At 40.4% G+C, this 25,420-nt stretch overlaps 3 protein-coding genes across 4 annotated transcripts in view; 2 read left to right on the top strand and 1 right to left on the bottom strand.

The window, feature by feature from the left end:
- The first annotated feature begins 4,516 nt into the window (after positions 1–4,516).
- On the top strand, positions 4,517–10,139 carry LOC108926106 (allantoinase, mitochondrial). The gene is made up of 11 exons (XM_018738588.1): positions 4,517–4,696; positions 5,134–5,285; positions 6,365–6,479; positions 6,860–7,006; positions 7,445–7,490; positions 7,710–7,803; positions 7,892–8,078; positions 8,295–8,433; positions 9,242–9,414; positions 9,704–9,736; positions 9,864–10,139. Exons 1-11 carry the CDS (start codon positions 4,550–4,552, stop codon positions 10,011–10,013), a joined length of 1,383 nt encoding a protein of 460 aa, XP_018594104.1. The 5' UTR covers positions 4,517–4,549; the 3' UTR covers positions 10,014–10,139.
- Positions 10,140–11,304: 1,165 nt separating this feature from the next.
- LOC108926093 (serine--pyruvate aminotransferase-like) lies at positions 11,305–16,856 on the top strand. The gene is made up of 11 exons (XM_018738573.2): positions 11,305–11,811; positions 13,231–13,423; positions 13,613–13,677; positions 13,931–14,031; positions 14,163–14,233; positions 14,370–14,454; positions 14,543–14,641; positions 14,791–14,860; positions 16,007–16,102; positions 16,335–16,463; positions 16,613–16,856. Exons 1-11 carry the CDS (start codon positions 11,542–11,544, stop codon positions 16,718–16,720), a joined length of 1,287 nt encoding a protein of 428 aa, XP_018594089.1. The 5' UTR covers positions 11,305–11,541; the 3' UTR covers positions 16,721–16,856.
- A 1,731-nt stretch (positions 16,857–18,587) lies between these two features.
- The window catches only part of farp2 (FERM, RhoGEF and pleckstrin domain protein 2), a 48,520-nt gene continuing 41,687 nt past the window's right edge, over positions 18,588–25,420 (bottom strand). Inside the window, exons 26-28 of one of the 2 annotated variants that reach the window (XM_018738699.1) lie at positions 24,910–25,061; positions 24,599–24,674; positions 18,588–18,645 (exon numbers count right to left, since the gene is read on the bottom strand). In XM_018738699.1, coding sequence (XP_018594215.1) covers positions 18,643–18,645; positions 24,599–24,674; positions 24,910–25,061 — 231 coding nt within the window. In that variant the 3' untranslated portion in view covers positions 18,588–18,642. Of the gene's footprint in view, positions 18,646–24,557; positions 24,675–24,909; positions 25,062–25,420 lie in introns of those variants that run through there. The other variant, XM_018738698.1, reaches the window with a different exon arrangement.

The raw sequence follows: 25,420 nt of genomic DNA, 5'->3' as shown, positions 1-25,420 counted from the left end.
GGGTGCGTCGGACCCTCTCTCTCTCTCCTGCAGGGACGATTCTGGTGGCCCTTGATGTGGGAGGACGTAAGGGAGTACATGGAGGCCTGCCCTACGTGCTCTCAAACTAAGTCGCCAACCCAGAAATCTGTGGGGCTGCTGAAAACTCTGCCCGTGCTCTCCCATCCTTGGTCCCACATGGTGGTGGACTTCTTCGTAGCCCTCCCCTCATTCGAGGGCAAGACTGCAATACTCACCTTGATAGACCGATTCTCCAAAGTGTGCTGTCTGATTCCATTGCTGAAGCTGCCCACAGCCCTGGAGATGGCCAGGGCTCTTTTCCAACATTTGTTCCATTTGTTTGGCTTACTAGAGGATATCGTTTCAGATCGGGGCCCGCAGTTCACCTCCCATGTATGGAAGGCATTCCGGGACAAGCTGGGCGTGTCGGCAAGCCTGACCTCTAGCTACCATCCCCAAGCAAATGGCCAGGTCGAGAGGCTCCAGCAGGACATCTCCCACTTCCTCCGCAGTTACTGCTCCCAAAACCAGCACCAGTGGACCCAGTTCCTGCCCTGGGCAGAGTACGTCCCAACGCCCTCACCCATTCATTCACCAGTATGTCCCCCTTTCAGTGCATTCTGGGTTATCAACCCGTTTTGTTTCCCTGGCACGCCAGGTCTAGCCCTATACTTGTTGTAGAAGACTGGTACCGAGAAAGCCAGGGAACCTGGCAGTTGGTCCGGGACCACCTCAGACAGTGTACCCAGCAGTACAAGCAGCAAGCAGACCAGCACCGGCGCACCCTCTCCTTCATACCTGGACAGAGAGTTTGGCTGTCTGCTCGAGATCTGAAGCTGCATCTCCCATCCTGTAAGTTCAGCCTCCACTACTTCGGGCCCTTTAAGGTCCTCCGTCGAGTGATCCCAGTCACACATAAGCTCCTGCTGCCACCCTGACTCTGCATTCATCCCACATTTCATGTCTCCCTGCTGAAGCCTTGTGGGACATCAGTCTTCCAGGCCACCAACACCAATGCCGATGCTCCACCTCCCCCAGTACAGGTGGATAGAGGGCCCACGTACACCGTGAAGACACAGCTGGATTCATGGCGATGGCATGGAGGCCTTCAATATTTAGTGGATTGCGAGGGTTACAGGCCAGAGGAGCAGTCTTGGGCACCTGTGCATGATATTTCAGACCCTGCTCTCATTGCAAACTTCCACAGGGACCACCTGGACCACCCGGCACCTTGTCCCCGTGACTGTCCTCCCATGCTGCGTAGGGCGGCAGGATCCATCCGTGGGGGTGGGGTTCTGTCACACCTATGACTGCATGCCCTGCTCCTGCACCTGCAACTGATCAAGGAGGCATGGGATGAAAGGGCGGTTCAGACACTCCTGAGTGCGGAACCTCCATCAGAGCAACCACAGCGCCTTGCCTGAGTTCTTTATCCGTATGTTATCCTGCTGCCTGGCTCCCAGACCCTTTGTTCTTGTTTTCCTGGTTTTGACCCCTGACTGCCCCTCTGAATGACATTTGCTGATCAACTGACCTGTGCCTGTCCCTGATGATTCTCCTGCCTGCCCCTCTGCTTATTTCTCCTACTGCATCTGAGTCCATTTGCTGGATTTCCAGGTTCTGCCATGACAACACACACACTTTCTGAACCGCTTGTCCCTTACAGGGTCACGGGGAACCGGAGCCTACCCGGCAACACAGGGCGTAAGGCCGGAGGGGGAAGGGGACACACCCAGGACGGGACGCCAGTCCACCGCAAGGCACCCCAAGCAGGACTTGAACCCTAGACCTACTGAACAGCAGGACTGTGGTCCAACCCACTGCGCCACCGCACCCCCCTGCATGCCATGACAACAATATAACAAATATGTAGTATTTTTAATTCCTCACAAAAAGCAAACAACACAGCAGCAACACAATTTAGCTTTGTAACACAATGTAAGAGAATGGCACAGTGACACAGTGAAGGGACTAGGCGGAGGTTTTGATCTGGTTCAATTTTTGAGGAGTTGCATATTCTCCATATGTTTACATGGGTTTACTCTGAGTGCTCTGGTAGTGTGTAAATCTACATGTGTAGTGCACAATGGATTGTTCTCCCACTTAGGGTGAACCTTGGGAGCTTTTTGTTCCTTTCCTCTGTGGCCAGTTGGCTTACTTACAGCTTTAATCATTAATATAGTTATTGTAGTAATCTCATGTACAATATAGCCAACCTTTTATTTTTATTGTGCCTCTGATCCTTTGTTCAGTGCTCTGTGTCACTTTGTGAGAGGAGCTCTCTATAAAATTAAACTGAATTGAAATGAATATGGGGGTGCGGTGGCGCAGTGGGTTGGGCCGCAGTCCTACTCTCCAGTGGGTCTGGGGTTCGAGTCCTGCTTGGGGTGCCTTGTGACGGACTGGCGTCCCGTCCTGGGTGTGTCCCCTTCCCCCTCCGGCCTTACGCCCTGTGTTGCCGGGTAGGCTCCGGTTCCCCGTGACCCCGTATGGGACAAGCGGTTCTGAAAGTGTGTGTGTGTGTGTGTGTGTGTGTGTGTGTGTGTGTGTGAAATGAATATTGTATGTATTATTCTTACTTTAATAATGTTGAATATTTAAACAACAATTACTGTTAGGAAGGACATACTACAGGGAGGGTTGTGTCTGTCTGCTGGTATCCCAGAAGCACAGCATCTCGTCGAATAGGGTGCACCCTAGATGGACACCAGTCTGTTTCAGAGTAGCCACACATACACTGACACTATAAAGGATAGGACTGGCACTTTATTAATCCCTGCAGGGATATTCACAATTCAACAGTTTAGAGTCACCTGAAGTGGATGTCTTTGGACTGTGAGAGGAAACTGGATCAACTGGAAGAAACACATGCAAACACAGGGAGAGAATAAAAACTTCACACAGCCTTTGTTCAATTCAAACCTATACTCAAATATGATTCAATAACAGTAATTCTTAGAAGTAATGAAATGGGTAAGGATGTCTATGCAGCCAGATCCTCTTTAAACTTTTGAACCAATAATGACCAGTTGTCATAAAGCAGCTGACTGTGCTGTTTATATAGTCTTAATATGTCTGTGATTGAAATATTTTCACAGTATGTGACTCTATGGAAAATTAATTGCAGATTTTCTATATATTTTCACAATAGGTGAAGATTTTGGAAAAATTATATTGACATTTATTTAATCTGTGGCTTGTACCACAGTCACAATGGCAGCTCTAAAGATGAGTCGGAACAATTTCAATAATAATAATAATGATCAATATAACATCCATCATCAAGAACCGCTTGTCCTGAGCGGGGTCGCGGCAAGCCGGAGCCTTACCTGGCAACACAGGGCACAAGGCTGAAGGGGGAGGGGACACACCCAGGACAGGACACCAGTGCATTGGAAGCCACCCTAAGCAGGGCTTGCACCCCAGAACCCACCACCAACATGCCCCCATCAATATAACATCCAAGATAGAATTATATACAAATGAGGAATAATTTTCACTGGCTGAAATTGACGGAAGAGCATAGACACAGTTTTAGGGGTTAAGATAAAACAGCAAAATAACTTAAAAATATGTTCATAAAATTCAGTCAATACCCAGGTGTATTTTATGAGCTTCACATTCCATTTGTGATAGGAATACAATGTGAAAATTGCATATATCCCCAGCCAATGGGAAAACAACGGTAAATCTTTGGGCTAAAAGAATAAACTGTGATAATAAGCACAAAATCTGAAACCTGTAACCTTACCCAGTTTCCATAAATCTCGAAAGGTATGTATTACCAAGTAATCCCTGTAGTGCAAACACTTCTCCCAGTCCACTGATATTTTAAGACAAGGTCCCCACGGTCTGTAACATACATATGCGACTGAATTTTTTTCTTAACCAAAAGCAGGTTTGCAATTTGAAAACTCTTTGCCAATTCATCCCATTTAATAAGGTTCAGATAATTTGTTCTGGGAAATTCAGTCACATAGTTAATGTATTGTAATATACTTTCACAATGCAATATAATATCTGGGCAACTATATAACACAGTATACTATACACACACACATACACATTTTCTGAACCGCTTGTCTCATACGTTGTCAGCAAATTATTTTCTCTTAGATTATCAAAAAGCAAACAATTATATTTTTAATTTCTTTGGTTATTCCACACAATGATGTGATTCCTTCCCTTATACTATTAAAACCAACACACATCCTGCATACTATCTATGAGTGAGTAGTGACCATACAGGTTAATTTCAATCAGAAGTTTGGATTAGAAATTCAGATGCTGAATGTATCATCTGGCCTCAACATAATGAGGGCCATTTCCATTATGCAGGAATGATTCAAGTTCACAGTGCTGGCACTAATGAGGGAAAAAAACCAAAGGTCAGCAAAGCCTTATCGCACAAAACACACTGTTATGAAAGATTTTCAAGGGGAGGAGTTAGCTGGCAAAACGTGCTTTATTGTCAGAATGTGTTTGATTTAAATCCTCAAAGCTCAGTCCAGTACACACTATATTACCAAAAAAAGAGTACAATAGAAAGATGGAGCCTGGATCTACAGTGGATGCAGTGAGGAGCCAAAGGGTGCTGTGTGGTAATAGCATCTGTCCAGCAGTCATTGTCATCAAGGATGGGAAAATCCTCAGCATCCACCCTGATTCTGAGTTACCCTTCAATGACAAATGGAAGGTAAGAAATGTAGTTTTAGTAGTGTAAAAATGTACAAACTTCTCCCTCTGCTGGAGAGTCCATTGTATGAACGTATCTTTGTAAGAACATTCATTTCTGTACTGTAGTGTATCATAAAAGACTGTGTCAACCAAGCAATTTATGTTTCTCTGCTATACTTCTGATTAATTCATTATTTGTCCACTCCTTCAGGAGATAATTTGCAAACAAAAAAAAAAAATGCATATCAGATAATTAAAGACATATACAATGACTCCATCTCAATAAGCAGCTATACTGTATATACTATGAATAGTCTGAACAGGTATTGTTCTCTATTGCGCTGAAACTGTTAGCTCATTGAATAATGACTTTGCATGACAAGTGACTGGAAAATGAAGGGATGAGCACCAGCTGGGGAGTGTCACAATTCTGAGTTACTTTCACACTCCTGGAAGGTGCTGGATGTGGGCAACAAGCTGGTCATGCCGGGTGTTGTTGACTGTCACGTCCATGTGAACGAGCCAGGGCGCGTCAGCTGGGAGGGCTACTGGACTGCAACCCGAGCAGCAGCTGCAGGAGGGGTCACGACCATAGTGGACATGCCCCTGTAAGCAAACAGACTTGTTTAGAATGTCTGCCAAAAAAAAAAAAAACAGATCAAATGTGAAGTTCAAGGCAAGAAAAGAGAGAAAAAGGGATAATCTATCTGTTTTAACATTGGTATGGTCTGCTGTACACACTGTGGGTTATTACTGTAGGTGTTGTGCTGTAACCTTATTTCAAGTAAAGTATAATCTTTCTAGGGGGTGTGGTGGCGCAGTGGGTTGGACCGGGTCCTGCTCTCCGGTGGGTCTGGGGTTTGAGTCCCGCTTGGGGTGCCTTGTGACGGACTGGTGTCCCGTCCTGGGTGTGTCCCCTCCCCCTCCGGTCTTATTCCTGTGTTGCTGGGTAGGCTCCGGTTCCCTGCAACCCCGTATGGGACGAGTGGTTCTGAAAGTGTGTGTGTGTGTTTTCTTACACTTCATTTTGACCCACGGAGTTTTGCTTTTTAATTTCAAATTGAATTTTATTTAATTAGAAACATCTTCTTCATTTAGCTTTATTAAATTATGTTATATGCAAAAGCAGAGAAGACGTACCCAGCAAGGTATAAATAACAAGTTGGAAAACCCCTTGTGTATTAGGAAGGTTAGTTTTATTTATGTAATACCTTTCTTCCAATTGATTGACATTATTAAGCTATTTCTAGCTATTTACCTATTTATTTCATTGGTTAATCTAACTACCAGAATTTAGGATAATTACCTAGCTCAAGTGTACAACAGCTGAAGGGAGATTTGAACCCACTACTGTTGGATCTAAAGGCAGCAGCACTAACCACCAGGGTACCAGCTGTTTGGTTTTCCCCTGGCTGCATTTCAGTGGGATGTCTTTGCCCATATGAAAAATGAAGTCTAGTTTGTTTATGTGCCTCATTATACTTTTACCGGCTTCATTATTCTGAAAAACATGTTGAAATATCAAGCCAAACCCTAATATTCATTTTTTTTCTTACCTGTAAAAGATTTGTGTGAAAGAAGTTTGGCAAAAATGCTTAATATTATGAAATGAAATGATCCGATAGATGGTTTCACAGGAAAGTTAAAACCTTTAAACATTTTGGCTCCTTCACACTCTGTCACTCAGAAACAGCATTCCCCCTACAACCACCTTGGAGAGCTTCAGGGAGAAGATGCAGGCAGCTGAAGGACAGTGCTTTGTGGATACAGCATTCTGGGGAGGGGTTGTCCCAGGCAATCAAGTAAAAAGTTGGCTCCTCTTTCTTCATACATAAGGACCTATGTATAGTTGTCATAATGCCTCAGTGAGATGAACATTAGCATTGAATTGAACTACTAAGCAAAGAATAGTTCTGCTGTCCCTCAGTAGTCCTTTGACATGGGCAGGTATTTATTAATTATTCATAATGTAAGACAAATATGTGTAATATTTTGTTATCATTTACTTCAGTGAAAAGCCCATATTCTGCACTGGACACTAGAGTAACATCTACAGTGTAAATGTACTTTAGTTCAGGTCCTGTTTGAGTTGAACAAAGATCCTTTGAGGAACAGACATAATAATCGAGATTCCATCTTATCAGAAGTGACTTGAATTCCTGAACGGTGTTGGTTTCCACAGTGGGAACTGCGGCCCATGATCCAGGCAGGAGTTGCTGGCTTTAAGTGCTTTCTTATCCACAGTGGTGTGGATGAGTTCCCCCACGTCACTGACGGTGACCTGCACATCACTATGAAGCAGCTGATGGGCACCGGTAGCGTCCTCCTGGTGAGCACACTGCCAAATGAGAAATGGATGATTTAGTCAAAGAACACCCAGCAAACACAACCAACGGAGAAACATCATTATATTTAATTTAATATTTACCATATGTTTGTATAATGGAACTTCATAAAAGAAATGCTGGTTGTGAGACCTTTTCCTCACCAGCTGAGATGTATTTTTCAAGACTGACACATGTCAAAGAACCATCTAATGAATGTATTAATTTTTGGCCCCATTAGAATCATATTTGCTGATTCACCAGAAACACACTGAGATGACTTGTATGAAAACGGACTTAAATCACTCTACTTGATGTAATATGAATCCGTGCTGTAAAACGTTACATTATATAACAAAAGAAATTAGATTATGGAAATATCAAATTCAGATTTTAAGACTAACCAGTATTATCTCACTACATGTTCTTGCTGTTTTCTTTAGTTTCATGCTGAGAGGGAAATTCAGACCATACCTGTGAAAGATGAAGGTAAGGTGAATGCAGCTATGTCACTGTGAGGTTATGGGTGAGGTTCTAGCACCAATTTGATCATCACTAATGTTGACCCAGTTGTCTAATTCTAAAAAACTGTAGGGAAGATTTCCCAGCGTTTTCAATGGATGTCCTTAAGAAGAAATATGGGATTAAATGATTAGATGAGTTTGCCTTGGATTGACAGGCCTGATTCTGTCTCTGTAACTCCTTCAGATCCTTGTGAATACTCCACATTTCTGAGATCAAGGCCAGATCTCATGGAAATAGAGGCCATACGTACCATCACTCAGCTCTGCTTGCAGTATCAGTAAGGTTCAAGTTGGCCTTGGCTTGGCTTTTTTTGCTTGTGGGTCAGGAACTCATTAAAATTATCTTGAGGCCTTGGTTCTGTCCAGGGTTCGGTGCCATATTGTGCACCTGTCCTCTGCTCAGCCACTGAAGCTCATCCAGGAGGCACGGCAGGCTGGTGCTCCCCTCACTGTGGAGACCACCCATCACTACCTAAATCTGTCTGCTGAGCACATCCCCCCGGGAGCCACACAGTTTAAATGTTGCCCTCCTATCCGTGGAGAAGCAAATCAGGTGAGAGGTACACCATCAGAGGGCAAAGACGGAACTGCTGAACATCTGACCTTCAAAACCATTTCAGTAGTTATGAATATGTTAAGAACAGTTTCATTTGTGTGACACTTTATACTGCTCGTTGCTGAGACCCACTCAGAAACTCAGACCTACTATGACAGTATGGCAGCGCTTCCTTTTTGCCATGAATTGATGTCAAATTGCACATTTTTCCAGGAACAACTTTGGTTAGCACTGAAAACTGGACAGATTGACATGGTGGTGTCAGACCATTCCCCCTGCACTCCAGATCTCAAGAAGCTGGAGACTGGAGATTTTACTCAAGCCTGGGGTGGGATCTCTTCCTTGCAATTTGGTAAGACCGGGTCTGCATTATGCACTTATCTATGTTTCTACTACTAGCCTGTTGCCTGGTAGAAACAAGAGAGATGAGCAGGAAACTATGAATTCCAGTAATGTCTAGCACAGGAGTAATGTCCAGAGCAGCTGGGCCATGTTCACCCCAACATTCCAGAAAGTCTAAAGTTTCCTCCAGTATTTGAGTATAATTCCACTGAGTATCATTGTTAATATTTTTCCCCTCCGAAAGTTGGCACAATGTTATACCACTGATCTTTAAATATCACACAAATGTTACAGATAATCACCCTTGCCTAGGTCAACTCCTCGCCCCTCTTGCCAAAAATACAAGATGTGACCTTTTACTTGCTCCCATCTCAGTCCAAAGGTTGCGCAGAGTTGCGTGACGGAGCAGAACTTATTTACAAAGCCGTCTAATTATTGACTAGAACAGGGTACCTCACACGGTCAAAGTCTGATCACGTAAATGAAGAGAAAATTTCCAGAGGAAATTTCTAAAATACTGTCCGAGGAACTAAGAAGCATCATAATTTCTTTATGGGTTCTTAAGAAACATGTCTTCTCTCCTACAATATCTAAAGTAATATTTGCATTTATAGTCAATACTCAATCTGTTCATTTACAATAAAACAAGAGACTATTAATAGTGTGTATGAAAGACAACTGAAATAGTGATATCACAGCAATTCCAATTTTATATATACTGTATAGGCTTATACAAGCACATTGCATGAGAGAATTTGCTTTTCTGAGAAGGTGAATTTTATACATAAATATATATATATATTTTGTCTACACTGAAGGTCTGTCACTGTTCTGGACTACAGCTAGTCAGAAAGGATTCTCCCTGTCTGATGTGGTACGATTACTCTGCCAAAAGCCAGCAGAGCTCTGTGGCCTTGGCAACCAGAAGGGATGCCTTTTACCGGGCCATGATGCTGACCTTGTGATCTGGGATCCTGAGAAGGAGTCTGAGGCAAGCTACACCGTGATCAAACACTTTACTGCATTATCACCGTATCTACAAACACTTTGATGAAATTTCACAGTATTTACGAATTTTCAAAAGAATAAGTATGCACATGTTTCAAACCTAATCACAGTTCCAGTTGGTGTGGTGGACTTGTACGTAGATGTGCAAATCCTCTTGTTAACCGTACAAAGTTTGACTTTCTCTGGGGGCTTATTCTTGAGTAATTTTGGTTTTGTACATTCACTAACTGATCAAAAGAAGATATAAATGATCACGTTATTGTATATTACAGGTGACAGCATCATGTATACACCATAAACATAAGGTCGGTGACTTTCCTAAACAATATATTGTGGAAGCATTTCAGAGATTTTTAACGACTGTGACAATTACTGATATCTGCTCTGTCATTGATTTTGGGCTGTAACTGGTGTCTTTTTTTTTCCTTTCAGCTGACACCATACCTTGGCTGCAAGCTTCGAGGGGAAGTGTGTACTACCCTTCTAAGGGGGAGGATCATTTACAGTCACGGCTTCTTCTCCCCTCAACCTCTTGGGAAACACCTTCTCATCAGCCAGCCACAATCACAGGCATCACTGTGAAGGAGGACATAACTGTGTTTTACTATAAGTGATTCTCATTTAAGTGTTTTTGTTGTATCGCATGTGTCATCAGCTGTAAACAAAGACTTGAGGCTTTGAACACCTTTAAAATATTAACTTTAAGTCGGAAACAATATTAATAACAATTTCAATCAGTCAAAAATCTAAACGAATGAATGTGAAATATGCAGAAATAAATTAGGGATTTGCATTCTTGCATTGAAGTATCATTTTGTATCTCTAATTAGATATGTATATTGATTAATACATCAAGAAATTCAGCAATACAAACTGAGATCAGTAAGCTTAAATAATAATTTGTTAATTTGGCTTTTATACTGTTACTCAATACACTACAAGTCATTATATTTGCAAGATATGTACAAAAAGTAGCGTATTTCCTATTTGAAAGGGATTTGTTTTATTCCAGGTGCTGAAGTTGGTGTGAGAAATGTGGGTGAGAGAGATAAAAAAAGAAACATGTTTGGTGTACCTGTTAATGTTCCCACATGAACACACACAGTAAACACACTGTGTTCTCTTGCAAATCAATCTACTCCCTGAAAAAAAGTGGGTTTCTCTCGTTATCCTGTAAACGCAAACATTATGTAAACAGGCCACACAGGATATCAGTGTAGTGGTTAACAGAGGTCATCAAAAATACCTTACCAAATTAAGGTGAATTAAGGTGACAACCTGGTCTTTCATGAACATGCACATAAATTAATTGTACAAGTTCACTGTTTAATTCAGTAATTTAAAAATAATAATAATAGTAACACAGCTGTGAGAATTTTGGAATTATTTGGATTTGTGTATGAATAAGTCCAAAAATATGATCTAAGCTTCATCAGTCACAATAATAAACACACACGCAACATTTTACATTGTCACATCCTTTGAACAAGTGGTTTAAACAATGAAAGCCACTGATGGAAAAAGTATGTGAACCTTTATATTTAGTGAAACCTCCTCACATATACTGTATATACTGTCCATATATACTGTATATACTGTGTAATTGCAATAGACATTATATATATCTTGTTACATGTGTACCTTTAGTCCAACATGAGAGGTCAGTGTCAAATGAAAAATTCTTTGCTGAATGCTGTTTTAAATGTGTGGTAAAGTAGTCCAGATATCCCAATGCCTTAAAACCTGTTCTTCCCACATTCTGTCATGTTAATTATTAACACTTTATACAACGTGTTAATTATTAGCACTTTCCAAGTGAGTTAATTCACACCTGTGGCTTAAACGGCATGTAAATGTAGCGTTTGCCACGTACTGTGAAGCATTACGCTGTGTTCTACACCTGCTGCCACTGTTACATAAAGAATGAAGAATGAATTTAATGTTTAAATTCCTCGGAAAGGATCACTTTCCTGCAGCTGGTCCCGCAGTGGAACGGGGTACCTGCTAAAGCTGTGCCGATACCACTGTGTTTTAAGTAATAAATGACAAAAGACCACTTTTGAACGCTTTGTGGTAAACAGTGCTGGAGCAAAGGGCGAGGCAAAGGGCCATGTTGACAGCTCTGTCACACAGGGGTGTCATTCTGGCTCGGGGTGTGAACGCACACAGCTGCCTGTCCCGCGTGCTCCATCCACCTTCCGCGTGCCGTTCCCGCAGAGCCATGGGCTCGGTGTCCATCCCGCCGCCGGCCTCCCTGCTCCGGCCCCTGGAGACCCCGCAGCGCCTCCTGTCGGGACCCGGACCTTCCAACGTGCCCCCGCGCGTGTTGGCTGCCGCGGCAAGGCAGATCATCGGCCACATGCATGGAGAAATGCTGGAGGTAACGGAATAATTCATGTTTACCGTACTGGTTACCAACTAACCGCTGCCTTGGCTGAATATGCAAAGACCCAAGGGGACCCCTTACCTGAAAAGGCAGTAAACTGTATAATAATAATAATAAGAAGAAGAAGAAACTGTATATATATATATATATATATATATATATATATATATATATATATATATATATATATATAATGGTAACAAAGCAGTACATTTCAGGATTTTGCTGTACTGTTTGTTTCTCTGCCCCATGTGGTTGTAACACAGCAATTAAAATTAAAATTCAAATCGTCCCTCCTTCCTGCTGTAGCACCCCTGATCAAAGTACTTACCATGAGCTGGTGAGGTAAAAATGAGCATGCTGTGTAAAGAGGTGAATCACAGTAAATAGCTCATTAGCTTAAAGCATAAAAGTGTTGTACACTGGAGAAAGGCATCTGCTAAATGAGTTTATGGTTATGTTATTAAGACCTTAACAACATACAGTATGAAGCTGATCTTGCAGTAACCTAATCTTGTTGTAAAAGATGTGATTAAGAGTAATTAGAAGTTGTTGGATATGATTTAAAAATTAACCCGTCAGAGGAGTGGAAAATGAGACTTATTAAGGCACCTTTTTATTCTGTGATTCGGTTCCTCCTCCCAGTATGCTTCACTTAAATTATTTAACAGCAAATATTAGGCCATGTCCTCATAAAGAGCAAATGAATGGTTTATTTTGAATTTGTCTGCTAAGTGAAGTAATATGAATGCAATGTCAATTTGTACAATTTGTTATACTATAAATGTGCACATGCCCTGTTCCCCATATAAGATGTTCATTGTTCTGACAGTTCAGTCCCTTGATAGTCCAGGGGGTGGATGCATTTTGCAAGAACTGAACGTCTAAAGTTACAGGAAACAATGTGCAATTTGGCATTTTTTATTATTTTTATTTTTATTAAAATGCTGTTTTTTATTATCACTCATTGCACGTTTGAAGAAAATGTGTTCTACAGCAAAGAGAAAAGAATGCCTTGTTTTTGACTCCTACATCTACTGCATTCGAGTCACTGAGCCATGAAATATTGTAAAAGCAAAGCAAATGTTACAGATTAAATTGGCAGAAACACTAACAACAGAAATTGTATGTAATCAAATGTATAAAAATAGATAAAGCTAAGGTAAATAGAGGAGGCAGTAGGAGGTGTAGGGGTTAGCTTGAAGTACCTTTAATTCTGGACAAATACTGTAATTACTAAAAACTAAATTACTGGGTAAATTACTGTATTTGGCCTTGGAGAAAAGCATTAGGAAAAATAAATGTGTGATTGCTTTAGTGTTCTTTTGCACACTTTTGGACCATTTTTACATTTTAAAGCAGAGATATGTACTATATATTTGTCACAATATACATTTTTTTCTTATTTTGCAGATCATGGATGACATCAAAAAAGGGATACAGTATGCATTCCAGACTCAGAACAACATGACTCTTGCCATGAGTGGTCCTGGCCACGTAGCCATGGAGTGTGCTATTTTCAACACTGTCGAATCTGGCGAGAGTGTCCTTGTTGCTGTCAACGGGATATGGGGAGAAAGGGCAGCTGAAATTGCAGAGAGGATCGGTATATACCTCAAAAATGATTCATTTGGCCTGTGGGGCTGTAACTGAATTGATTAGACCATGCGGCATGCAGGCAACAGAATGAAGATGAATAGTGTGAACTTGTTCCTGGAACCTTCTCACTGCTTTTCATATACAGTATGGTTATTTGAAATGAATGGCACAGTGTGTCCTCTCTGCATTCCAACAGGTGCCAGAGTTAACACCATAGTCAAGCCGCCTGGTGGCTATTTCACAAAAGAAGAAATTGAACAGGTAGACTTGCGTGCTTTTGCAGGAAAGGATTAATGGTGGTTTACATTGACGTTGTACATTTTGGGAACAACGTGTATTTTTCATTGTATTGCGCAATAACGTGATAGCTAAACGGAAGCACTATTCTTGCATATTGATGCTTCTTCATGCCAGGCTTTATAAGCTGTCTCTGTTTGTCGAGCACAGTGCAAACTGCCAAACGACTCAAGATGGAAGTGTGTATCTGACAAGGTGTCTGGCTGTTTCCTTTTAGGCCCTGGTTGAACACAAACCCGTCATCTTCTTTCTTACACATGGAGAATCCTCTTCAGGGGTTGTCCACCCTCTGGATGGAATTGGAGATTTGTGTCACAGGTCAGTTGGCCACTGATCTTTCTCTTGACACTCTAATTCTTTACCGCTGGTTAGGCTTTCAACACAAGCATATGTGAAATGACACGATGCACTGAACATACAAAAGAACTGGTCTTTTTCTTCTCTCACAGCCACAACTGTTTGTTCCTATTGGATGCTGTTGCATCCCTTGGTGGGTCACCTATACTCATGGATAAGCAAGGTACATCCAAGGAAGTGGCACAGCTAACGAGGGACAACGATTATTATTTAGCCACTGTGATTTTAATTAGTTTACACCTTTTGTTAATGGAGATGAATCCATTGTCAACCCATTTTTTTACCTCCTGTTCCCACAGGCATTGACATCCTGTACACAGGCTCCCAGAAGGTGTTGAATTCACCACCTGGAACTGCACCCATTTCCTTCAGCGAGCGCGCATGGTGGGGAAAGGGGCTAGACTGTGAAATATAACTAGAAAAAGTACATATGCATTTTTCTTTTATTAACTTCTTCAAAACACCTTAACAGCAAGAAGATGTTTCACCGGAAGACAAAGCCACTGTCCTACTTCCTTGACATGGGCTGGCTGGCAAATTACTGGGGCTGCGATGGAAAACCAACACGAACGTGAGCACTCTGCTGCCACGAAAAATGTTTTTACCTGACAGAGATGCATTTCAGACAAGTGACTTGCATCACAACACATCTTATGATTTCATGTCATTTAGTATTTTAAGGCTCATCGTTAAACACACTTCTGCGGATTTCTTTTTCAGATACCATCACACAGGACCAATATCTGGGTTTTTCACTCTGAGGGAAAGCCTTGCTATCCTTGCAGAAATGGTATGAGGATGAAACTGTTCTGTAACTTTTCCTGACTAATTTTCCACAACAGTGAATGATGTGCACCTATCCCCCATTAACCAGTCCTAAATTGTTCCTGAAAATGGGCCAATTATTGAAAAACTGTATAACGAAATGACTTATTCTGTTATTGTTTATGGGGAAAAACTGCAGTTCATTCCAATCCTATCCCACGGTCAACCGAAATCTCCCTCAAGTAGTGTAACACGTTGAAACATTATGCTTGTTTCTTATGTTTTTTTTTTCCCCCAGAAAATGTATTTGTTTTAATCATTTTTATTCCTTTACCCCCTCAAAGCATTTTTTTTTTTAACAGTGCGTTTGTCAAGGCTTTTTTGAATCGCAAACATGGGTGAAGTAGCAAACACAGGGCTGTATCTAAAAAGCTTCCTCATTCTACATTTGGAATAGGAGCTTAGAACAATCCATTTTCTTTTTATTTCACAGTATTTTATTTTTCACTTTTTTCTTTTTTTTCAACTTTAAATTATAAATAAATACCAAAATCAGCTAAAGATTTATTTATTTACATTTTCCTTGGCCCGCTCGCTGCGGCTACTGATAACTTGAAGACCACACACAGAGCACACATTCTGGGTTTATAGAGTAATGGCAAGAAATTAGTAGAAATTTCATTTATGAAGGCTCTAATTTGTTTATATACACACACAACCACATATATATAAATGATTTTATAGACTGAACTTACTGTTATATTGTGAATTGACTGGCTTCAGTAAGATGAAGGCTGAGAGTGTGGGTACACCGTTTCCACAACGCAGTGCATCTCGCAGTCTCAAACAAATTTTCAAATTCAGCCTCAGTTTAGGGCAGACAGAATGGCCAGATGCAGCAGATCACATAAACGACAAACTGGATCCATTAATGATAAGTGGTATTAAAAATCTTGGACAGTATACATGAAAAAAACAGATTTTACAAGATCAAAAAACATGTATACACAGTACATGTATAATGTTACTTCTTCCCTTACACTACGTATGAACATGTTATTTCTGTGTAATAGCAGTTTGCATAGTCATTGTAAAATTTATTCCAGCAATTAACGTGGAAATTTTTCCAGCTTTGCGGTGATGCTGTGGTATTGACTGTATGCCTTTACAGGGACTAGAGAACTCATGGAATCGCCACAAGGAGGTAGCAGAACACCTACACAAGGGTTTGGAAAGCATGGGTTTTAAACTTTTCGTTCAAGAGAAGGTAGGCTTTTAAGCAAGACTCCTAAAGTTATTACACATACGCTTGTGTTGTTAGTTTATCACTTGTAAACTGAATATGGGGACAAAAGCATCTGCTAAATGCATAAATGTAAATGTAAATTACAAAGTATAAATTCCGCCACTCAGGTTCACCAACAGTTCTCTGGTCTCATGTTCACGTTATGTTTAAATTTCCACGGTGCACTAATAACTTTTGCATATGTCTCCTGCAGCACGTAAGGTTGCCAACTGTCACCACCATTACAGTTCCACCAGGGTATGACTGGAGGGAGATCACAGTGTATGCCATGAAACACCACAACGTTGAGATTTCTGGAGGCTTGGGGCCATCCTCTGGCATGGTAGGCTTGCCACTGTCCTTCCATATGACCTGTTTAGCGAGTAGCCTTATAAAAATTTCAAGAAAGAAAGATGTGCAAAAAACTTGTCATAAGAGAGAAAGTGAAAGTGGACCCAAAAAAAAAAAAAAAGTGTGTGTCATGTGCTTCAGGTGCTGCGCGTAGGACTGATGGGGTACAACAGCAACAAGGCCAATGCTGACAAGGTGTTAGAAGCCCTGAGGGAAGCACTCAAACACTGCCATAAAAGCAAGGTGTAGGGACTCCAGCCTCATTGTCTTCAGAATGCGGGGGGGGGGCTTAGATGAAACCTGCAACCAGATGTAATTCATGTCTGTAAAACATCTGATTTTAATGTGTAAATTAGGCTAAAGCAATGCTTGCAATTTTGTTTAAATAAACCTGAAAAAACAAAAGAGTTTATTGTAATGTGTGAAAGTATACGAATGTTATTACTAAATGGTAGACAAACTTCATGTAAGGATTTATCTTAAAGGGGTACGGTTAAGGACAAAAGAACATTAAAAGTACATACATGTGGCCCCCGATTTACGATGGAACCCATCACAAGTTGAAAATGCATTTAATACACCTAATACACACCTGTGCGTGACAGACTGGGAGATGCGGCTCGCTGCTGCTGCCCAGCATCGTGAGAGAGTATCGCTCCACATATCGCTTGCCGGGGGGGGGGGGGGGGGTAATCAAAATTCAAAGTACAGTTTCTATTGAATGTCTATCGCCATCTCACCATCGTAAAGTCGAACCATTGTAAATCGAGGACCACCAATATTTAACAGCAGCACTAGGTGTTCTTCTATAGAGGCTCGGTTCCTAGATGCTACCAATCCCCCCAGAACCTCCTCATCGTTTACTTTGACGGTATGGAAAACACATGACCTTAGCATGGAACAGAAGCTGCCGTACTGCTGTTTCTACATACCACTCATTGTGTCAGATCAAATTTCAAAAAAATATACATATGGATACATAGTGAACTAAAAGACCAGAGACACTCGAGTCCTCAGTCAGAGGGTAGCTACAGACAGTAAGAGGCCTGGATTCAAGGAATACAACTGAAGGAACATTGACAAACAATTTTCCAAAAAAAATCCATGGTGTATGTGCACCATTCTTATCACTGCCCAGTTAAAAGCTGGGTGAGGTACTGGAATGCTACCAATAAGGCACAATTTTTGCACAATAAAAAGGAAATAAGCTTACAAAGGTAAGTTTGGATTTTATTAACATTTTCACCGTAGTAATGTAAAAACTACTACATGCAAGATATACAGGAATAGGAGCCAACATGCTAAATAATAAATAGAAATAAAATTCTGAAGACAAAGTACTGATTACCAAAGTTCTGATCAATTACGAAATAAGCCAGTGAAGGAGAAGAGGGACCCCCGGGGGGGGAACAGGGACACAGGAGGATTCCAGTCGTCTTACTCGATGCAGAATATAGCTGTGCTTTGCCACAATGCAGTTTACAAAAATGGGGTGCACTGCTGGCTCCCGTAAAAGCATTTCCAAGGAAACATCCGTGGTTGTTCTCCTTTGTATTTTAAGATGTGCCATGAGAAGTAAGGGCCATATTTGTCCGATGATAAAAGGCAAAACCAGAAACGAAAAAATGCTTACTGAAGTTAGGAAAATATGTGCATATTTCACCCCTGAATCTAGATGAGGAATGTGTACAGGTGGTCCCCGATTTGTGATGGTTCAACTTACGATATTTTTTTGACTTTATGATAGTGATCAAAGGGACGTGGTGGCGCAGCGGGCTTCGGTAGGTCTCCGGCAGGACTCCGGTGGGTCTGGGCTTTGAGTCCTGCATGGGGTGACTTGCGACGAACTGGCATCCTGTCCTGGGTGTGGTCCCTCCCCCTCCGGCCTTGCACCCTGCATTGCCGGGTTAGGCTCCGGTTCGTCGCGACCCCGCTTGGGACAAGCGGTTTCAGACTGTGTTTGTGTGTGTGTGTGAGAGTGGTAGTGAGCTGGTGACAGACATTCAACAGAAACCATACTTCGAATTATGATTTATTTCTGGGCAAGTGATACGTGGTGCGATACTCTCTCGTGATGTTGGGCAACGGCAGCGATCCGCATCTCCCAGTCTGTCACGCGGTTGTGTTTTGTGCATCCATAATGTCATAGAAACACCCGTCTGTGTCTCCTCCTACTGGTGGGGAAAAAGAAGAGGGGAGCAATTACTCTTGAGGAGAAACTCAAGATAATTTCCAAACACTGAGGTGGCAAGCCTGTAATGGCCATCGCACGTATGTTAGGCTATGTCTATTAAATGCATTTTCAATTTACGATATTTTCAACTTACAATGGGTTTCGCGAAACGTAACACCATCGTAAGTCAGGGACCACCTGTATCCCAGGCCAATGGGAAAACAATAGTAAATCTTTGGGCTGAAAGAATAAACAGTGATAAGCGCACAATCAAACCTGTAACCTTACCGTTTCCTAAATCTGGATAGGTTTATATTACCAAGTGCACCCTGCAGTGCAAACACTTCTCCCAATTCACTTATATTTTGTGCTCATAAAGGCCCCATGATCTATAACATACGTATGTGACAGTGAATTTTTTGCAGAACGTAACCCCATCGTAAATCGGGGACCACCTGTATATCGTACTCTCATTAGAGTACTAAGTGAAGTAACCACTGAGCTTTAATACACTATTTTCTTGTTCCAGTTTGTTCTCCCAATTATTCCTTTCTTCTTAAGTGTACTGCCAAAGAAAAAAAAATTGAGGGCAGGGCAGGTTTCAGGTATAAAAACCCAAATTGTTTTTATTTTTTTTCCCCATTGCCTCACTTTTCTGCCAAGAAATAGCCTTTGAAAAAGGGATTATAATCTAATGAAACACCATAAATAGGGTTTTCTATGTTCTAAAGATGCACTGTGACTAAAATACTAGCAATTGTGGTATTGGAGGTATTTTGAGAATCTCTCTATCACTGTGCTGGATCTGTCAATCAAACACATAATATGCTCAAGTGAAAACATGATGTTGCTTCCTCCATGTCACTCAATTTGTAGTTAAACCTGGGAGCTAGTTTAATACTTGTTCATTTAAAATTAAAAAAAAAAAAAAATTTATGGTCTCCAGCAACTCCAGCTCACCATAGCATGCACAGCTTCTCTACTCCAGGGTAAAATTACACTGGAGCTCCATCCCATGTAGCTAAACTTCCACCTTAACAGCACAAAACCCCTGTGGATTACATACCCCACCTTGCTGCTGAAAGCCAAAGGTGTCCCATCGATTTACTTCCCCGAAACCAAAACGTCTTCATTCCAGACACAGTCATCAACATGGTTTCTTCCTCTGCTCATTTCCCCTTTCAGTGTGACCAACACCAAACACAGTATAATACACTATTCTTTGCCCACCTATTTATACTCATCAAGAAGACAGTACCGTAAGTCCTCTTTGTCATGTACTCACTTCAAAACCCGTAACATTTATACTTCAGCTCTTTCTTGGTTTCCCTCTTCTGATTTTATTAAAAACAACTGACTACCCATGGTGACAATAAGGAGGCTCTTGGAGACCTTGAAACAACTTTATACTTGAAACAACCCTGAAGGCTCATCCATTTAAAAAATAAAAACAAAAAAAAAAATTATGAATTTGACTAATCAGTTCTCAGAATGTGAACTTTATTTATAAAAATGAGAAAAGTTGTATAACGCACTCTACCAAGATTCATTTAACATCATGTCTGTAGGTATGTGTGTGTATAATTTTTATTTTATTTTTTTTTTAAAAACTTTATTGATAAGTCCCACATAGTTACCAGCTGGCAGTACTATGCCAGTGGCAATTTTGGTGCAAGCAGGAAGGAAGAGGTTTCCCTCTTCCACATGACACCCAATACAGGGCAGTTCCTCTGCTGATAATGGAAGGCAGAAGAGAGAGGCAACGCGGAAGGTGACAGCGTGGAAAAATAGAAAACACAGTAACTTTGAGCGTCTGAAAGACGTATGACCATGCTGTAAGGAAGAGGTACAAATATTCAAGAATACAGGATGAAAAAATTAGCATTTTGGATTTTCATAACTAAAGAACACAGAGCATTATAAGCAGTATAAAAGCAAAACAGTGACAGAACTAGAGAGAGATGGACAGAAAACAGGTCAAATATGTTTTTATATCGGCTTTTAGCAATCTATAACTGATGTATAATGCGTTTCTAAATTTGTGGATGTTTACCGTTAGCTTACTCAGGTCAAAAATGTTCCATCTTTTTCTTCCACCATAATTCAAAAAACATTTGTGAGACTTCACAATTGGTTTTCATAGCATAGTTTTCAGAATGGTGCAGTTAACAGTTATCGCACAACATTTTTTCCAGCTGTAGTTGGTTGTGGCACTTCAGGGCTAACAGCTCGTTTTTACTGAGGTCGAATTAAAGTTCCAACCAAAGAACTCAAAAAATTCACCTTTTTTTTTTTTTTGAATTTTAAATGCTGTAATGCACAATTACTGTGTTTTTACATTTGTGAATGTTTAGCAGTGACTGTCAGGCCATTTCAAAAATGCAATATTAATTGAAAAATGAAGTAGAACATTTAATATGCATTTCAAATGTTTCTGATTCACATATAGTAAACATGTATCTTTATGATACAGTATGTTAACATATGTAAATATTTTCAAACAAAATGCATGGGACAAGTGAATCAAATTGTATTTCAACACACTACTTATAAATAAATGAATGCATGTTTTTTCTTGTATGCTCATTTTTATGTTGCACATTAAACTACAAATGACAAATTACTATAAATTTCACCACACCCCAACAAGCTGTATGATGCTTGGAAAATGTAATCACTCTCTCACATAAATAATCATTGGTTTGTTTACTACTGATAACTGTTCATCTTAATGAAACCTATGCCAAAAGCAATGAGTATGAGGCAAGGTATACCCTGGATGGGGTGCTTGTATATTGTAGCTGTATAACAAATATTGTTTTTAGAAGTTAAGAAAAGAATTTTAACTGAGGCTGAAATAATGTATGCCAGAGCATTCTTACTGTTTGGATGCTTTAGTGGCGGCATTGCAGGGGAGAAGGAAGAAAAAAAAAAAAAAAAAGGCTGTTTTTATAATATTTAAAAAAAAAAAAAAGAAATACTTTGTCCAATGGATCATATCAGTTTCATCCTCCTGAAGCACAACTTAACAAGTTATATGAGTGTAGTCTGCCTCAAAGATCTGTCAAGTTACCAAAGCATCCGGAGAAAAGGTGGAGCGCGCCACTTTGATAATTTTGACACTAAATACATAAGAGGTCAAGCCTGTACAACAGCACAGATGCAAAACCTGCTGGAGCAGCCCAAAAGCACTGTAGAGAGGATGCAGATGAACTGCCTGACTTGTCACCCCTGCTATTAAAAATAAAAACTTTAGAAGCATTAGAGCCATTAGCTATATTGGTTTTATTTGACTTTGCTGGTATTCTATTGGCATTAGGTAGTTTTTACTTTTAATACCATTTTCTCTCAACACTTCACCATATTATTTTGCAAGTGTAAGGGTGCTTAGTGGTCATATAATGGACCGTATTGGTATTTTAATGGATTCTAGTAGTAGTGGCCTCATCTTCAAAGAGGGATTGCTATAAGATCACATTTACACTTATAATACTTTTTGTAAGGGCATGTGCTACAAATTATTCTTGCAAAATTAATCTCACAACCCATCTGAAATTTAAATTGAGTGAAAGCTAACTGGTCTGTGTACGTAGCATTCATTAGTTTTTTGATTCGAAATTGAAAAACTAAATGCGAATTAGGTCCGTGTACGTTGCAGAAAAATGAGGAAAAATGGCTTTTTATTGCTTCTGAGCACACACAAAAAAGAAAAGGACTTGTTTATTATTTTTCTCTTTTCATTTAATCATACGAAGTGAAGAAATCAAAATCCCACAATACCAAATATGATGAATGCCCTAAAGTGCACAATACTTCCAATATAACAAGTAGCCTAACCTAGAACTTCACAGTGCTTTTAACAGCTGCGCTTAATTAATAATAAGATTCTTAAGAAGTAGCACCTGAAAAATCCTGCCAATTTTCTTGGTGGACATGTCATCCTCCTGTACTGTCACTCTTGCTGCTTTTGAAAAGCAGGTAGTGATCAATATTAACTTATGAATAACTTGGAGTGAAGCAAACATGTTTGATGAAACCACGGATGGATTATGTGCGGTTTCAATTCGTTTACATCCAGGTTGTTCAAGAATAACACAAAACAAAAATAACTCCAAGTCAACAAATAAGACGGCAAGAAACTATAAATGATGCATATTTTCAGTATTTTACATTTTGAGCAAAAAATGGCTGTTAAACATAATTCATAATTTGTTTTCCATTTTTAAAACAAAAAAGAATAAAGGCATCGTAATTCACATTTTGTTTTTTCAATTTCGAATAAAAAAAAACGAATGAACGCTACGTACACAGACCCAAGCTAAATGGAGTTTTTTTCATGGCTGAAAAATGCTTGGCTATGTCTAAGATTCAAAGTTAAACAGCTGTGATGCAGCACCAACTACCCTGGAAATTTCATGATGATGATAAAAGGATATGAAGGACTTCAGCCTGAAGTTGTGAGGAGGAAACAACAGTAATGGGCAGGCTGGCCGGCTGGCTTTTAACAACTGTCTTTCAAGCATCATTACTATTATTAGCTATTTGCCTACATTTACATTTTTAGTAACAGAGTATGTAATGATGTTGTTCCAGAACATCAACCTTTTGAACATTACTGAAACCTATATACTGTATAGTATACCACTTCTTCTAAAGAGCTTTTTAAAATTAATTTCTGGCTTATGTTTTAGCAGTTCAATGTAGATTTTATAGCTAAATATAAATTGATTTTTTGTCCTTGCAGTATAATATATTCAACATGTGATCAGCAGAAAAAGTTGTTACTGCAGAGCCGCTTGAGTTTTTCCAGTAGTGATGTTTTGACAAAATTATTACAACCTATATGTAAACATAATAATACTGTTACAGCTTAATGAAGTTTTTACCTCTGCACACTGTGTACTACCACAGTTCAATAGGTATCCAGTGGAAATCAGTCAGGCATGATAATGGTAAAGCTTCACATCAAAAACCAGAACTTTCATGGGACCTGTGCCCACTCTCACCAAGAAAGAGAAACCAATGCATAATGGTCTAGTATTTTCTTCTAACAATATTAGACTACTGTCAAATAATACTATTAAAGGCCATTTTAGACTACTTGGATTGATGCTCTGGAACTAAGATACGTATGGCACAGTGCTGACTTCTCTCCCAACTTGGTGCCAGATGTTCAGACAGAATGAACGAGCCTGTTAGAAAAACAATATTTGCACATTGGTACGAGGAAGGTTTTGTAGGCCGAATGAGGAGCTCGCAGAGAGTTGGGCTCATTTTCTAGTCAATGACTAAGTCTCTTAACATTCATCAGTTATAAATATCAAGGCCATATAGAGGCCACTGATTTAGCCAATCAGGTGGGATATGTACCATTATTGTTTTGGTTATATGATTTGCATATCCATTTCTTCGTATGGTTTACATCTGGCCAACTAACGTGATGACTTACGACTTCCTCTGATATGGTGTAAACTTACTAAGGCAAAACTGCTTGGTAATGCAAGCCAAAATATGTGAGGAATGTACTACATTAATAATAATAACAATAATAATAGTACATTTATCACTGCATCTCGCACTGAAATATGTTGTAGCCTCAGATTACTCCACGAAAATAATTTGATATATGGTACATCTTTTTCCATGTGGGATTCTTTTGTTTGGGCCACAGCCAAAGCTCTTGACTGGTACACAACATCTGGAGAAATTAGTAATATGGCATATCACCACCATTAAACAACCAAACCAGACTCAGTAGAGAGAGAGAGAAAATCTTCTAGTCTAATCCAGTTCTTCCAAATAGCTGTACTCTTATGACAGCAGAGTTTCTTAGATAAAATATCAGTAACAATTATATTAAGACAAAAAAAAAAAAAAAATTCCCAGAGGAGTTTATGAGGCCCAGCCTCAATCTCCAGAGGCTCCGTCCAGCGAGATGCCTAGTTTCCATTCACCTGCAGAGGTTCCCTGGGAACAAGGAGGTTCAAGCGGCCTGTAGCACTGGCTGCACTTCTGATCACCTCCATCCACCTTGAAGACAAGACACAACAGCACCACTGAGAAGCTTCAGTCTTCATCGAACCTCTGTGTTGTCAACATAGCTCCAAGACGAAAGTCGGCTTACTTAGTTCACGTACTTCCATAACATCATATCAAAACATACGAGTGACTAATTCAGACTAAGGATTTTGATCAATTAACAACAGATGTGTCCCACTCAGAATTTTGACTACTAAAAGACTGCTGTAGGGAGTAAGAAAAGTACCTCTCGAAGGTGTACTCGCTCTCTGCCCGAAAGAAGTACACATGGGACTTGAACTGCAGCTTGAAGACATACTCCTTTTGAATGCTGTCAGCTTCTGCTGGAGTACTCACTGTGTAACCAAGCAACGGGAGGCTCGCCAAGGGGAAGTCATCCTGCGCGCGCGCACACACACACACACACACACACACACACACAAAGTGGGGGGGGGGAAAAAATCAAGAAATCACTTAAACAGAACCTGTCTGAGAAAGTGAAGCACGCTAAAAGGTCTCAAAAAGCAACATCACGCCGCGATCTAAAGAAATTCAAGAACAGATGAGAAACAAAGTAATTGACATGTATCAGTCTGGAAAGGGTTACAAAGCCATTTCTAAGGCTTTGGAACTCCAGCAAACCTGGTGAGAGCCATTATCCACAAATGGAGAAAACTTGGAATAGTGGTGAACCTTCCCGGGAGTGGCCAGCCTACCAACATTACTCCAAGAGCGCAATGACAACTCATCCAGGAGCT

The sequence above is a fragment of the Scleropages formosus genome, chromosome 3, assembly GCF_900964775.1.
Source record: "Scleropages formosus chromosome 3, fSclFor1.1, whole genome shotgun sequence".
NCBI lineage: Eukaryota > Metazoa > Chordata > Actinopteri > Osteoglossiformes > Osteoglossidae > Scleropages > Scleropages formosus.
Note: the sequence above shows the minus strand (reverse complement) of the source record. Positions and strands in the feature narration are given on the sequence as shown.